This window comes from Pelobates fuscus, chromosome 7 (genome assembly GCF_036172605.1).
Source record: "Pelobates fuscus isolate aPelFus1 chromosome 7, aPelFus1.pri, whole genome shotgun sequence".
NCBI lineage: Eukaryota > Metazoa > Chordata > Amphibia > Anura > Pelobatidae > Pelobates > Pelobates fuscus.
The window spans coordinates 64,027,898-64,041,416 of record NC_086323.1 but is presented as its reverse complement, the minus strand read 5'-3'; the positions used below and the strand labels follow the sequence as shown (position 1 = coordinate 64,041,416).

At 40.8% G+C, this 13,519-nt stretch overlaps 1 protein-coding gene across 3 annotated transcripts in view; it reads right to left on the bottom strand.

Moving 5' to 3' along the window:
- ABCA4 (ATP binding cassette subfamily A member 4) overlaps positions 1-13,519 on the bottom strand; it is a 181,307-nt gene that overhangs the window by 85,689 nt on the left and 82,099 nt on the right. For all 3 annotated transcript variants that reach the window (XM_063428353.1, XM_063428352.1, XM_063428354.1), the window contains 2 exons: positions 5,361-5,582; positions 2,121-2,325 (listed from right to left, as the gene is read on the bottom strand). In XM_063428353.1, coding sequence (XP_063284423.1) covers positions 2,121-2,325; positions 5,361-5,582 — 427 coding nt within the window. The remainder of the gene's footprint in view (positions 1-2,120; positions 2,326-5,360; positions 5,583-13,519) is intronic.

Below are 13,519 nucleotides of genomic sequence, written 5' to 3'. Positions count from 1 at the left end.
TTTGAAGGGAGGAAGCCATAGTAGCTTCTAATAAGGCCTGGAGTTCCTGAGAGGCCATAGCACCCTCAGGATTATCTATTGGGAAATCCCCAGAGGGGTCAGTAGGCCCATCCTTACTATCTTGCATAATGAGGCACAATAGAAAAAACGGGCACTAATAGAAGCAAAAAATGAAAACACTAGAAATGGGTTGATTAACCCAGTAGAACAGAAATAAGCTAAACCTGATCGTTGGTGTAGCAGGGGGACCCGGAGAAAAGGGACCGACCGCACGGCAGAACAGGGAGATGCGAATGACCGCCCAAAATGGCCGCCGCACGTGTCAGAGTGCGCTCGCGGACCGGCTCCCGGCGGGGGAAGGGGCGCGTGCACCTACCCGCGCGGGCAGCCCGCGAGAGGGGAAACGAGCACACTCAGCCGCGGTCACAGAGAAGGACCACGCGGCTGAGATAGCGCCGAGAAGCGGCAAACAGGGACGGTAGGAGGGGAAAACAGCCCGCGGCAGCGGGCAAAGTCCCAGGGGAACCCCCAAATACACCAACGATGTAGGTACCAGAAAATATTAACAATGAATAAAAACAACAATAATAATAATCATAAGTATAATCAGAAACATGAATCACAAGTAAACATCACAAAACAAAATGCAATGAGTAGGAGAGCTCAAGTAAAATACTTAGCTGTCTGAGGAAGCAGCAAAGAAAGAGGAGGATTGTGGGAGACACAGGACTTATATAGCTACTTCCTCTGTTATGTGATTGGCTACCTGTTATGCCTGTACAGTTTTTTCTTTCATTTTTTGATAATATTTATATTCCTCTATCTTTGCTGCTGAGGAAATAAAGAAAGAGATATGCATAATAGGAGCCTCCGTGTCTTTAATAAAATCAGAACTTCAGCATCAGAAATTGACCCACCAGGATTTTGGAAGGGGCATGAGGACTAAATATGGAAAGCCAATAAATATATTGTGATACTTACATTGATACCTGCTTTTAACACTTGCAACTTCCTGCTACCATATTGTGACGAACTGAACCTCGTCACTGGTTCTTGGAGGAGCCTGCTGGCCAGCCTCTTACCCTGTGACTATGGCCCCTGCAACAGACCTGGCTAAAATACTTTAAAAGGTTCTGTTCATGTGAAATATGAACTTTTGTACTCCAGACAGAGAGACCGACCGTTAGCCCTGATTCCCTGGAACTGTTTTAGGCATGGGACCATGTACACGGTCGGTCAAAAATAAGACTTCCAGGAAATTCCTGAACCCCTTTACTGATCTTGGTGATTTTGGGATATGTTGGTTACCCAGATCAGGGCTATTAAGGGATGTAACATTTGTGGGGTTTTATGTATTTTTAGAGTATTTTGGTTTTTTTTTTAAAGTATGTTTTTTCTGTGCTTGGAGATAATTGTATTGGAATTAGTACAGTTACTGATCCAATTATCTCCCAGGCAGAGGGGAGGGATTGTGTGCTGTGTGTGGGAGTGTTGTGCCTTGTAACCTTATTGTTATTGGTCTGTGAAGTTGCAAATCAGTCCCCCACAAGGTCCCTGTGGGCGTACCCCTTGCATGGGGATTGTCATACAGGGCCAAGTGTGGCTTCCCTTGAAGAGAGATTTGTTTTACCCTTCATGAAGTCTAGGCTCATGTTTGGGGTATTGGAGAGCTATATTCACACTCTGGGGATTGCTATAATCACTATACTCCCTTGGATCACAACACTTGCTCTTATAAGAGCAGCCTGCTACGCTCTCTGGACTAGGAGAGGTCTACCCATTGGATGCTGGATCCTGGTCTTGGGACCAGGGTGGATGGAGGATAGAGAGACCCCAACCAAGCTGCAGCAGTTTGTGGGGTTTATGGTGATTATGGTGTTCCAGTACAGTGCTTATGGTGCTCACAAGTACTAGGAATCAGCGATTGACAGAGGTACCCGGTCAGGGTGCCAGGCGGTCCGTCACACATACCATTATACTTGTATATCAAGGTGACATCTTTATATTTGCGTAAGTATGTGAAAAAGTGAAATGTGGGAGATGAAATACAATTGTTTTAATTAGTAATTTGTAAAATGTAGAATAGAGTTGCTAAAAATGAGGAACCAGTCTTAACCTACCTGGAAATACATGGTCTATGTACCACGCAAGAACCCAGTACACAAACGCATCAAAAAGCATCATGAATATAGAAAACAAAAAGCTGTATTCATCGCCTTCTACGGGGCTCTTCCTGATGTTCCCCCATTGAAGTCCAAGGCCTTGCTCTTCATATCTTGATAAGTACTCCGTTCCAAAACCAAATGCTACAGGTGACAGAAAGCTCTGCAACAAAAACATGTAAAGAATTCAAAGTGTATCCAGGTAACAGTAATCTACAGACCTACTTTCACAGAAGATCATTCATAAATATAGAAATATACAAATTTGAAAGGTTTTCTATAAAATAGGGAGTGTTCCTTTACACAGTGTTGATATACAGTATATGTATTGTATATAAAAATTAAAACAAATAAATAAATGTTGTTGTGCATCAACTCCGTATCTCACATTAGAGCTTGGGAAAGTTCATAATGGGCACAGGAATTCTGTTTCCACAATTCCAAATTCCACATTGCCAGCTTGACATGCAAATCAACACAGACAGGTATTGTGTTTGGTAAACACAGCTTTTTAAACCAAAGCATATGTTTTGATCCAAAAAATACAATAAAGAGAAACCAGCCATTGACTGTACACTTTCAACCTGGTGAGTCTCTTCAGCATTTCACGATTTCTAGTCTAGAAATTGAAGTCTCTCTGTGATAGATACGTCATGGAGAGGAAACACTTGATAAAATTCTCCACAATTTGGGGCAAACTCATAAATTACTGTTGTGCATCACCGACATATTTTACATTGGACCTAGGGAAATCCCTCTTGGGCACAGAAACTCAGAGAAATTATGTTACCACAATTATCCCAAAATTCCTAGCTTGATGTGCAATTGGTTTTAGACTTCATACTGTATTTTTGTAGGCACCCTTATCAATTGAACACTGCTTTAAACACAGCTTTGTAAACCAAGGCATGGATTTTGATCCAAAATAATCAATAGTCAGAAACAAGCAATGGACTGTCGCACTTTTACAAGACTGTTATATATACAGCATAAATATTGACCGTAATATTAATGATACGATCAGACTTTAATACTTTTATTGTATCATGCACCTTACCTGGGGCAGGTTTTCAGACTAAGACTACAGAACTGAACCTTTAATTAAACCCCTTCCATTAGCACACCAATCACTTGATTTGCCACCTTCCTATTATTTATTACTTCCAATCTCTTGCTCTTTGATCACCATGTTATAACAATTGTTGAATGGCCATTCAAATTGTTTTGGCTGACCCACTCCACACAAAAATAAAAATTTCAGGTCCACTGAATTTCAACCATATGGCATTTTGGCATGACCGAATTTTGTCACTGAAAATTGACTAATCGTTCTACTTCAAAAAAAATATACATAATATAAATACTATGTATATATTTTACGGTACGTGATAAGGGAAATTTACCACCATTTGGTCACAGATCCAGTGAGAAAAATTAACCAGTTGAGGGAAAAGGAGAGGAGCAGTAAAATGTATTTTATATTATATATATAAGATGCATATAGTCCTTGCACACTAGCTTAAATCAACTTTAAGTGCACCTTATGATTCAATAGCTTGTGGAACCACCCTGAGCAGCAATAACTTGAAGTAATTGTTTTCTGTACAACTATCAGTCTCTCGCATCATTGTGGAGGAATTTTAGCCTACTCTTCTTTACAACCTTGCTTCAGTTCATTGAGGTTTACTGGTATTTTTTTATGCACAGTTCACTTAAGGTCCAACCACAGCATTTCAATCTAGTTGAGATCTGGACTTTGCAGCACCTTGATTCTTTTGTGTTTTCAGCCATACAGTTCTAGATTTGCTGGTATGCTTGGGATCATTGTCCTTATGCATGACCCAATTTCTTCCAAGTTTTAAAATGTTGGACAGATAGCCTCACATTTGAGTCTAGAACACTTTGGTATACAGTGGATGAATTAATAATTGCAAGGTTCCCGGTTCCCAGTTCCCAAGACTGTGAAACAAGCCCAAATAATCATTCTTCCACCACCGTGCTTGACAATTGGTATGAGGTGTTAGTGCAGATATGCTGTGTTTGTTTTTTTGCCAATGGTGGCACCATGCATTATGGTCAAACATCTCCACTTCGGTCTCATCTATCCGAAGGACATTGTTCCAGAAGTCTTGTGGTTTGTTCAGATGCAGCTTTGCAAATTCAGATGCAACTTTGCTGCCATGTTCTTTTTAGAGAAAAGAGGCCTTCTCCTGGCAACCCTTCCAAACAAACCATACTAGTGCAGTCTTTTTCGAATTGTACTGTCATGAACTTTAACATTTAACATACTAACGGAGACCTACAAAGTCTGAGATTCAACGGTTGGGTTTTTGCAATTTATCTGAGCATTGCACGGTCTAACCTTGAGGTGAATTTGCTGGTACGTCCACTCCTGGGAAGACTGGCAACTGTCTGGAATGTTTTCCACTTTTGTATAAGCTTTCTCACTGTAGAATGATGGACTTTAAATTGTTTGGAAATGGCCTTATAACCATTCACAGTTTGACGGGCAGCAACAATTGCTTCTCTACCTCCTTGACATTGTGTTAACACTCACCTGAATGCTCTAAACCAGCAAACATCTAAAACTTTGGCTTTTATAGAGGTGGTCACACTTGCTGATGATTAATTAATCAAGGGCATTTTATTACCAGCACCTGTCTGCTACTTAGCATCCTAATTCCTATGGAAGCAGTAAGAGTGTACTTACATGGCTTCTCCATTTTGACTTTATTTTTGTTAAATAACCATGACACTGTGTAATATATCATGTGTTGTTGTTCATCTGAGGTTGTATTTCCCTAATCTGAGGTAGAGAGAGAAATTTTGTTATACTGCCTTTTTCCTTCTATTTTTTTAATTCTCACTTGATCTGTGAGTTCGGGAATTAGAACAATCATCCAATCGGCCCAAATTCTGAAAAATTGTAGTTCATACTGAAACAAATCTCTAGGTCTACTATAGAATCTTCATCATAAAACATGTTTAATGTTTAACATTTCGAAAGAGTATAAGGTCACTTCATATGCATAGGTTCTAGATTTAGTGATATTGCTGTTAATTCAATTAAAACCTTCAATGTATGCCATACCTGTACCCTTAGCGTTATCACTTCACAGTCACTGAGATTAAGTATACAAAATACAATAAAAATAAAAGATAAATATGTATATACAATTTAAAAAAAGAGATTCTTACTGCCATAGTCTTTAATTTGAATGTCATTCTGTCCTGCCAAGCAAAGCACAGGATATGGGGTAAGTAGAGTGTGAAAAAAATGACTCCGCTGCAGGCAGCCGCCAGGTTAGCTTTTGAGAAGAACACACTCATCAGGAAACCTTGCATGATGGTGGCCAATGTAAAAGCCATCAGAAAGAGGAACAGGATAATAGGATTGCTGTAGTGAAGAACGCCGCCACCCTGCAAGGAGAAGTGGAAGAGGCAATCAGTACAGGCTACGTTTGTGCTTCACGCAGATAAGAAGAAACACAAAGTAACAGTTCTTGCATGGAGTCTCTGCATGAATGGATCTAGACGAACAATCCTGACAACCCTTTGTTCTTTATATAGAGAGAAATATTTAGCACAAAGAATGAAAGTACAAAAAAAAAAAAAAAGAGAGAAATAGGTCTATTCACTAAACAAATTGAAAACTGGTGTACCAAGGTTCTGCCATAACGCAGAGTTAGACTAAATCTCCAGCTTGTTTTCCTTGTGGGGTAACTAGTGTAACGGATTTGTCTACAAGGCGCACATGTAAACATGTAACATATACATTTATAACATCTCTAATGATAGAGGTATCAAATAGTCATCCTTCCATGACATGTCAATATATCTGTGGCAATACAGACGATGCTGCATTTATAAGTATGCAGCACCATTACTCGGCCATTAGCAATGCCAATGCTGCTAACAATGCCAATAGGTGGGGTTCAGGCAACAGTGCGGTTGTTTGGTAGTGTTAGACCGCTTGGGATTAGGGGTTTCTTAAGGAGTAAGGGTTGTCCGGACGAGAGTGATGAGAGTTGCAGCCCTTGGAAACTTGAAGGTAGGTAACACATAGCCCTAACTACCTCTAAATCTACATCCTCTGGCACAATATTCTACCCTGTGTCATTACTGTGCTGTGCCGAGCAATGTCATTATGCCTTCAATACAAATGGCACTGTTTAGGCGACTTCAGAATATGCTTCATCAGTGCACACACCGTGCAAACTGTACTGCATATTCTAATAGCGCCCGGGGTACCAGATAGGTAAAGCAAAATAACTAAAGACAAACCTAGTGGGATTTATAGGAAATATCTCAAACCATAGTTAACTTTTAATTAACTATTCCGTTGTACAAAAATGCTAGTTCTGCTTTAAGTTGGAGATGAAAACACTGAGATATTAGGACATCCATACGTGCTAAACTCTGATATCTCCTAACGAGCAAAATACAGACACCCATTTCAATAGTCAGATACTTTCTATGTAAATGCATCACTGAAGCCTGTGACAGGCCAAGCAACGATTGGCTTCACTGATGGCTAAATGAGAAAATTCATGGATTTTGAATGGGGTATTTTTTTTTTTTATTTTACTGTATGTTATTTTTCTTGTTTTAATATATTATCTGTAAAATGTATTGAAAAGTGTAGTGGTCTATTTTTATCTTTTGTTTGTTACTATTATGACACTAGAACAGGAATAGATAACCTTTGACACTCCAGATGGTTTGGACTACACCTCCCATGATGCTTTGCCAGCATTATGGGTGTAAGAGCATTATGGGGGATGTAGTCCAGAACACCTGGAGTGCCGAAGGTTGCCTATCCTTGCAATAGATAAAGATCTATTTAGGGGAAAATAAACAACATTTAACATTTATACAGCTCTATTTAAAACATTCTAAAGGATTAAACTGCCTAGAGACATCTAAGGCCCAACCTTGAATGAGCCATTTCTAAGTATTTTTAGTCTCTGCAGTTTCTAAGAAATATAAACTGAGGAAATATGCTTGGTGCATTCCAATACAAAAAAACACAATTCAGCCACTATTATTTTTCTTCCTTGTCAGATCTGACAAAAGGCGATAACGCAAGTGAGAACCTGGAGAAGAGACATGTTGACAGGTGGCATAACAAGTAGTCTGCACGTTCACAAACAGTGTGCTGCACCCGAAATAAACTTTTTTTTTTTTTTACTACTGCTCTGGTTGTTTTGGAAAACTTTTTTTTTTGCACCACGCCACAAGATTAACCCTTTCACTTCAAACTGCTAGTATTGCAGATGCTCAAATATTATTGCCAGCATGGAAATATTTGTTGAAGCTAGACACACCTATAGACTAGATTATTAAAAATATTTTACCCATGAAAAAAGTAAATAAAATGAGTTATGTATGAAATACACAAGAAATGTGGGTTATTTTTACCATACATGTCTGGATATTATTACCAGTATTGTTTCCGGGCTATTAAGATATGCTATTTATGAAGAAAGTGTTTCCAAGGAAAAATACATTTAAAATTCTCTCGAAAATAATAAAGGGAAACTATTACAAAATTATTATTATTTTAAAAAAAAATCATTCTTAAATCTGCTGTAATACCTCATATCTTTGGATTAATTTGGCTTTCTTTAAAAATAAAAAATAAACAAAATAAAAACAAATGTTAAAATTACACATTATTGCCCAGCAAACCAGATAGTGATTACTGGAACACCATAGCATCCCTACTCGCCACCTTACAAGGAGGCATATTGGTGGTGGGAGGGGACTGGAATTCCGTACCCAGCCCAGCGACCGACCGTAGCTCTAAAGCGGAGACTCAGCGTTCACAGGGTAGAGGGGGTCAGGACAAACTCCTTCATACTTTTCTCCAACGCACCGGACTTATGGATGCGTGGAGACTCCAACACCCAGACACCTTAGACTATACATACTACTCGGCACCCCACACTACATACTCCAGAATAGACAATCTGCTCCTCAATGGAGCTGGCATGGCTAAACTAATCCACTCAGAAATAAACAATATCACATGGTCGGACCATGCAGATGTAACTATAACCTTAGGTATAGGCCAACACCGCAACGCTTGGACATGGAGACTCAACACGGACCTACTCACTGACAAAGACATATCCGCCACGACCCGACTGAAAATCTTAGACTATTTCACCACTAACGACACGGAAGATATCAACCCAACCACGTTGTGGGCAGCACACAAAGCAGTGCTAAGGGGACACCTCATACAGGCAGCCACACATAAAAAACGAACCAAAACGAAACACCTCCTAGAATTACAAACTACAATGCGGAAACTTGAACAACAACATAAGCAGATCCCCACCACCACCATATATACAAGACTGCAAACCGTACGCCACGCCATAAAAGAACTCACCATAGCAGACATAGCACACTCCTTAGTCTGGTCAAAGCGCTTTTTCTACGAAAAAGCCAACAAGATGGACACACTACTAGCACGGACCCTCCGACCCAGACCAGGACGTAAGCCCATAACCACACTACGAACCGCAGCCAATGACCTGGTCCACACCCCTAAAGACATCAACAACACATTCACTGAATACTTTCAGAAACTATACAACCACACCCCAAGAGAAGGGGAAGCGCAGACTCAATATATCACATGCATAACAGAATTCCTATCCCAATTAAACCTGCCCCAGGTGTCCACAGTGGAGGCCAATACCCTGAGAGCCCCATCACACAGGAGGAGGTAGAATCGGTGATATCTGCCCTTAAAGGTCGCAAAGCACCGGGCCCAGACGGGTACGACATGGGCTATTACAAAAGATATAAGGTGGAATTAGCCCCCTACCTCACCAAATTATACAACCACTTCCTCCAAGGCGGTACTCCGGACCGCGACATGGCCACTGCCAACATAATTCTAATCCCTAAACCCGACAAAGACGGTACACTAGCCACTAATTACAGACCAATATCCCTTATAAACACGGACTTAAAAATATTCGCGAAGATATTGGCGAGGAGACTAACCCCATTACTTCCAACATTAATACACCCAGACCAAGTAGGCTTCATGCCGGGACGCCAATTATACGAGAATACGCGCAGAGGTGCTGATCTGATGTGGCTCATGTCTAATTCTAAGTCACCAGCCCTGGCGCTTTCCCTTGACGCAGAAAAGGCCTTTGACAGGGTCCAATGGTCTTTTCTGTTCCACTTATTACAAAAACAAGGCTTCCCAGACACATACATCACAGCCATAAAAGCCCTATACATGGACCTTCAGGCACAGACCATAATAACAGGCGCCCCGAGGACACCATTTCGGGTGAGCAATGGAACGAGACAGGGGTGCCCCTTGTCGCCGCTGTTGTTCGCGATAGTTCTAGAGCCACTCTTGCATCTAATCAGAACTGATCCAAATATTAAAGGGGTGCAAATTGGGGGGGAGCAATTCAAAATAGCAGCATATGCGGACGATATTCTCCTCACACTCACAGATCCGATTCCCTCAATGGCGAATCTGGAAAAACTACTTCAAATTTACGGGGAGTTAACCGGGTACAAAGTCAACCTCACCAAATCAACAGCATTGCCATTTCACATTCCAGATCACGAGATACAATACATCAGACAAACGTACCACATTAAAACAAATACAACCATGCTCACATATCTAGGCGTTAGACTAACTGCGGACCACAAATTGCTTTACCAACACAACTACACACCACTGCTCAATAGACTTAAGACAGACCTAGACAACTGGACAGACAAGCCGATTACATGGCTTGGCCGACTACACTCAGTAAAAATGAATGTACTGCCAAGACTGCTATTCGTCTTCCAAGCGCTCCCAGTCCGGGTCACCAAGAATGACCTAGCAGATACACAAAAGGCAATAGATGCCTTTATATGGCAAAGAAGGAGACCCAGGATAGCCATGGCAACATTATATAACCCCAAATGGAGGGGAGGATTGGGTATGCCCCATCTGCACCATTACTACACTGCCGCACAAATGGCTCAAATAGCCCACTGGCACTGCCCGACTAACCAACGCAGATGGGTGGACATAGAATCCCTCATGACTGGGGCAGACCTACCACAATTCCTCATATGGGTGCCCAGAGAACACAGGGTACTCTTACGGACCGAATGCCCGGCAATCCTTAACTCCCTTAGCTTATGGGACCGAGTCGCAAAGAAACTTAAATTAACAGATTTACCGTCCTTAATGACTCCGGTCTTGCGCAACAGGGCATTCCCACCCGGATTGAGGGCGCAAGATTTTCACGGCATAGAAGCCACAGGCCTACAACGTTACACACATCTGTTCACAAACAACCAATTAGTATCCTACCAACACCTGCAAACTCTGGCCCCACTAAAAACAAGTGACTTCTTTAGATATGTCCAGATACGGGACTTCGCACAGACTAGAGAAGTCAGAACGGCAAATGCCAAACCGATCACTTTCTTTGAGAAACTATGCTTGCAAGAGCGTATGCCAACCAAACTAATCTCACTACTATACAACCATATATGCCTAGAATCGGGGACCTGGGGCACTCAGACATACACCGACAAATGGGAGACGGACCTGGTGGAGACATTAGAGGGGACAGATTGGCAAGATATCTGGGAGGCTAATGCAAAAGTTTCCATATGCACGGCCCTCCAGGAACAAGCATACAAAATACTACTTCGGTGGTACACGACCCCTGTCAAACAGTGCCACATGCAATTAAGCCCCACAGACACCTGCTGGAGGCTCTGCGGAGAAAAGGGCACGTACATTCATATGTGGTGGCACTGTGCCAAGGTTAAAGTGTACTGGGGGAATATTGCAGACCTAACCTCGAATATCCTACAATGCAGGATAACACCAGACCCTTGGGCGTGCCTACTATCACGGCCAACAGAGGGACTAAACAAGCACGACCAAAAACTACTAAACATGCTTAACTTGGCAGCTCGTAGAGCGTTAGCACAATATTGGATTAAACACGAAGTACCCCCGATCTCCCTAGTTCTCTCCAAAATCAGGGATAATTACTTGATGGACAAGTTAACCGCACAGGTTCGCGACTCTAGTGCCACCTTCCAAAAAACTTGGGCACTCTGGGAACAATATGACGTATAACATACTGAGCATAGTCCCAACTCCGATAGTTCAGAAGTAAAAAAACAGCATGACATACCCACTGTTACAGGTTTTAAGTATTATGTTTTATACTGTATATATATTATATTTTGTTTGTTATTTTTCCTTATCTATGTCTCGATGCTCAATTGTCACCGATGTATGCATGGAACCAGCGTATTGAGACAAAACACAAATACACGTGGACTTGGCACAACACAACGATATACTTGAAAGGCTTCTGCGCAAGCCTTATGTAAAGTATCATTATATGCACTAACATACCCTTCCTTTCTGTAATACACCTATTAAGATACTTCTTGTGATTGGGCCTCTGCGTAGGCCAAAAGTACTGTGATGCAATGTGCCGGTCGGCGTTTAAATAAAGAATTGAAAAAAAAAATTACACATTATTGGACATTTACTTTGATGACAGAGAAGAGGTCCAGGCATTCCACTTGCTTTAGGCACATTTATTAGAAACCATGGAACAATGCAACGTTTCGACCCAGAATTGGGTCTTTGTAAATTCTGGGCCTCTTCACTGTTATTGCTATCCAGTTGGGCTACTGCTGGCCCATGGTCTAGTTAAGCACTCTTTGGCTCATGTGGATTGAGTGCTATTTTGATAAACGTAAATAAACGTAAACATACTTTGTTGACGTCAGATGTAAAATGGAATCACTTATTAAAAGTCATTCAGATGAACCTTCAAGCGAGGCTGTTTGATTGACAGCCACTAAGGATGTAGAAACTGAAAAGGAAAAAGGTCATTGCTTTCAATTTGCAACCTGCAGGGGCAGGACGTATGCTCCAAAATCACTTCAGTAAGTTTGCTCCTTTAAGCCTAAGTTTAATTAATGTTTTAGCTTTTTGCTAATTTTTTTCAACACACCTGGCAATTTCTTAAGTCAAAGTCACAGTGACCTGTTCTCCAAAGTTGTGTTAAAAAGGGCACAGTTTACAAATATGTCTGGGTTTTTGAGTTAACATTGCTGTGTTCCTGGAATGTTAGTGTTGACTGAGATTTATTGTAACAGTAAACATTGGAGAACATTTTTGACCACTGAGAAATAAAATGTCCAGATGGATAGTTTTAGTAATTATGGACACAATCCTTGTTCTAAAGATGATTTGGTCATGGAGTGCCAATGAGTGCCCAGACTACAAATCCCATCATGCTTTGGAAGTATTTAAAATGGAAAAAGAATCGTCATAGTACATACAGACATCAGGATATCTACCTTTTGTATACCACTGTTTTAAAATGTTATATTTAATACACATGATAAACATTCTGTAAACATGTAATTATCACAAGTGGGTTGTGGATTTTACTTTTTTGTCAAAATATTTTCATTATTAAAAATATTATGATGATATCATATAGTATAATAGTAACAATATCAAAGTATTTAACCGTATGTCAATTTAGCTTTTGCCTGTTTTCAAGCCCATCCTGAGGTGTGTATTGACCTGCATTTCTTGAAAGAAAATTAAAAATAAACAAAGTCTGGTGGGAAATTACAACTCTGCTCACTAAGTCCTTCAGATCACACCTGTTATAAAGACATGCTGCTGGGCACGGACACAACTTTAATGCGTTTGGCCTAATTAAAACTTTGTGTTTTTCCATAATGTTGCACCATAAACCTGGCTCCTCAGCCACACCCCCTCACTTCAGAAAAATACTTCCTTTTCAAATGTATGTACGCAGCTCAGCCACTGACAGCACTGAGTGATCTGAACTACAAAGCAACCTGCATTTGAAGGAGAGGACAGCCATGGAGACATACAGTAAGGATTACTACCTGTTTGCAGTTTCTCTGACTGTCTAGAGCCAGCTTGTGAATTAAAAGCAGTTCACTCCTTGCTGTTAAGGAGTGACTTGTGCACATATACTGACATACACCTTTTGGCACAGGGGCATAGCTAAGGAGGAAAAAAAATAAGGATTCCACATGTAGCAAGTCACCAAAATTCATGATTTCTGGATTCTTTGCCAACCTCCACCATAGACTAGCCTCCCACCTTACCCATGTAGAACACATATATATCTTTCTCTTTTCTTTTATTACCATTTATATCCTGGTTTCCCACTTTTTCTTATTTTATTTCTCACCACTTTCTTTCACTCTATCATCCCTTGTTCTTGTTTGTTTACTCTGTGTTCATTGATGGAATTTCACCATTTTATTATCCTGTTCTAGACTCATAA